The sequence below is a fragment of the Gekko japonicus genome, unplaced genomic scaffold (genome assembly GCF_001447785.1).
Source record: "Gekko japonicus isolate JY-2015 unplaced genomic scaffold, Gekko_japonicus_V1.1 scaffold4361, whole genome shotgun sequence".
Lineage (NCBI taxonomy): Eukaryota > Metazoa > Chordata > Lepidosauria > Squamata > Gekkonidae > Gekko > Gekko japonicus.
The window spans coordinates 53,581-56,105 of record NW_015169312.1 but is presented as its reverse complement, the minus strand read 5'-3'; the positions used below and the strand labels follow the sequence as shown (position 1 = coordinate 56,105).

The 2,525-nt window shown below is 46.5% G+C and overlaps 1 protein-coding gene across 1 annotated transcript in view; it reads right to left on the bottom strand.

The window, feature by feature from the left end:
* WDR55 (WD repeat domain 55) overlaps nt 1-1,354 on the bottom strand; it is a 27,907-nt gene extending 26,553 nt beyond the window's left edge. The window contains exon 1 of the mRNA XM_015416609.1: nt 1,318-1,354. Coding sequence (XP_015272095.1) covers nt 1,318-1,354 — 37 coding nt within the window. The remainder of the gene's footprint in view (nt 1-1,317) is intronic.
* Between the last annotated feature and the right edge of the window lie 1,171 nt (nt 1,355-2,525).

Sequence of the window (2,525 nt, the reverse complement as noted above, 5' to 3'; positions counted from 1 at the left end):
CCGAAGTGGTCCCTATTTATCTACTTGCCATTTCTTGCTTTCGAACTGCTAGGTTGGCAGGAGCTGGAACTAGAGACGGGAGCTCACTCCATCATGCGGCACCCGGGTCTCGAACTGCTGAACTACCGACCTTCCACAGCCTGCAGTTCAGTTTCTTAACCACTTGAGCCACCGCAGCTCCCTCTTCTAATTGTAAAGGTAAAGGTAAAGGTTCCCTTGCTCGAAAGCCAGTCGAATCCGACTCTAGGGTTGCGGTGCTCATCTCCGTTTCCAAGCCAAAGAGCCAGCGCTGTCCAAAGACGTTTCCGTGGTCATGTGGCCGGCATGACTAAACACCAAGGCGCACGGAACGCTGTTACCTTCCCAACGAAGTGGTACCTATTTATCTACTTGCAGTTTCTTGCTTTCAAACTGCTAGATGGGAGCTCACTCCATCATGTGGCACCCGGGTCTCGAACTGCTGAACTACTGACCTTCCACAGCCTGCAGCTCAGCGTCTTAACCACTTGAGCCACCGCAGCTCAATTGTATCCCTGCACAAATATAGGTCAGTCCAGCTTGGAATGCAGAAGGTCCCAGGTTCAGTCCCTGGCATCTCCAATTAAGAAAGGGTGAGGTGGGAGGTGATGTGCAAGACCTCTTCCCAAGACCTTAGGGAGCTAATGCCCGTCTGCGTAGGCAATACTTGTGGACCACTCTGATGGTCTCACTGTGTATAAGGCAGCTTCTTGCGTTCTCTTCAGTGGAACAGTTTTACCTTCTTCAGGCCAGCTGAAGCCTTAACAAAAAAATTGTCAAATTATTTTCAAGTATGGCTGGGCCCAGATTTGACCGGTGCTTGAGCTTGAACATCTGCTCGGATTCGGGAAGGAGAGATGCAGCTGCATCTCAAATTACTAAGGTTTTTTGGTGATTTTTTTTTTTGCTGTACACGTGCTTCATAAACAAAGACTGACCTAATTGTAAATGGTTGCCTGCTTCTATTAAGAGGCTGTTGGTCATAAAACCCTTCATATCCATAACGAAGTTCGAATAAGAATACGAGGTCAACTTTTATCACTGGTTTCACAGTGACTAGAACACCTGGGGAGGGGGAAATCACTCCCCCCATCTTTTTCCAAGGAAATTTTGGGGAGCGGTGAAAAAAAAATCTAATACTTTTTTCTTTTGGAACGAGCGAAAATGTTTTCCAAGACAAGGTTTTACTCCGGCAAAATGTGTGGCATGCAAAGCAGTCTACAATATTAGACAATGACAAGCGGAGACCCGTGAGACTCTGGGGGGATCCCATTCCCCCCTCCCCCTGTGCTTGCTCACCTGCCATGTTGGCCACGGTTGCAGTGGCGGCAGCCATCGCTGCGGCTCCTCCCCCCTGGCCACTCATTTGCTCGCTTTGGCTCCGCCCAACTGATATCAAGGCCAAGCAGCTTCCACACACACCCCCTCACTTGCTTGGTGCAGTTTGAGTGGTAGCGGCAGCGTCTTGTCCTTTCTTATGTCTTCTCCTCGTCTACCTGACCCCTCTCCTCTTCCTCCCCTGCCCCCCAACTCATTTGGTAAAGGGTGGGTGGGGATGGATCCCACTCCTTTCCCTTGGCCATCCTCAAAAAGCTGGTTGTTTTCTCCACCATAGTAACGCTTTTACTTTTTTCCCCAATTTATTTTATTTATTATTATTAATTTTTTTTGCTTTGGGAGTTTTGTTCAAACCTTGGGGGGCTGGTGAGGCTTGTACAGACATCTCTCTAGTACGTACCTGGCCCCTGAGGATGGATTTAATAATCTGTCTGCTGAAATCCGGGTTCAGAATGAGATATATATTGCCAGTGTACACTGTAGACACGCACGTGCTTGCAGCATAGGCCAGTTTGTTTATTTATTTATTCATTCATTCAATTTATACCCCGTCGTCCCCGCCAAGGCAGGCTCAGGGCAGCTTACATAAAAGTAAATACATAAATAACCAGGGGTCATTTTGTAGAAAAAGAGGTGCAGGAGCTTATTAGCATAACTCATTAGCATAACAGTGTACAAAAGTCCTGAGAATCCAAAATTACAAACCAGCCAGTTAATCACCAACAGAGTTTTCAACATACATCAACAGTTATAATATAATAACATAATAATTTAATATTAAATCCATTCCCATATATAAAAAATGACTTTTGAACTATAAATCCCAATGAAAACAGTTCAGTAACAAAGTGCTAGCAGTGTTGGTTTAATTTCATGGCGATGGCGGTACCATGTGAGTGCATTCAATGGACTCACTAGATGTTCAGCTCATTGATCTTTCCCAGATACAATTGGCAGGCACAGACCGTAGAGGGCAGGGCTCTGTAAATTTCAGTTGTTGATGGTAATGTTGGCGGCTCCTTAGTTGAAGGCCTGGTGGAAGAGCTCCGTCTTACAGGCCCTGCGGAACTGTAAGAGTTTAGAGTGTTGGGCTAGGATCCTGAAGGCTCGTATTCAAATCCCCACTCTGATTAGAAACTTGCTGATGGACCTTGGGCCCAGTCACACTA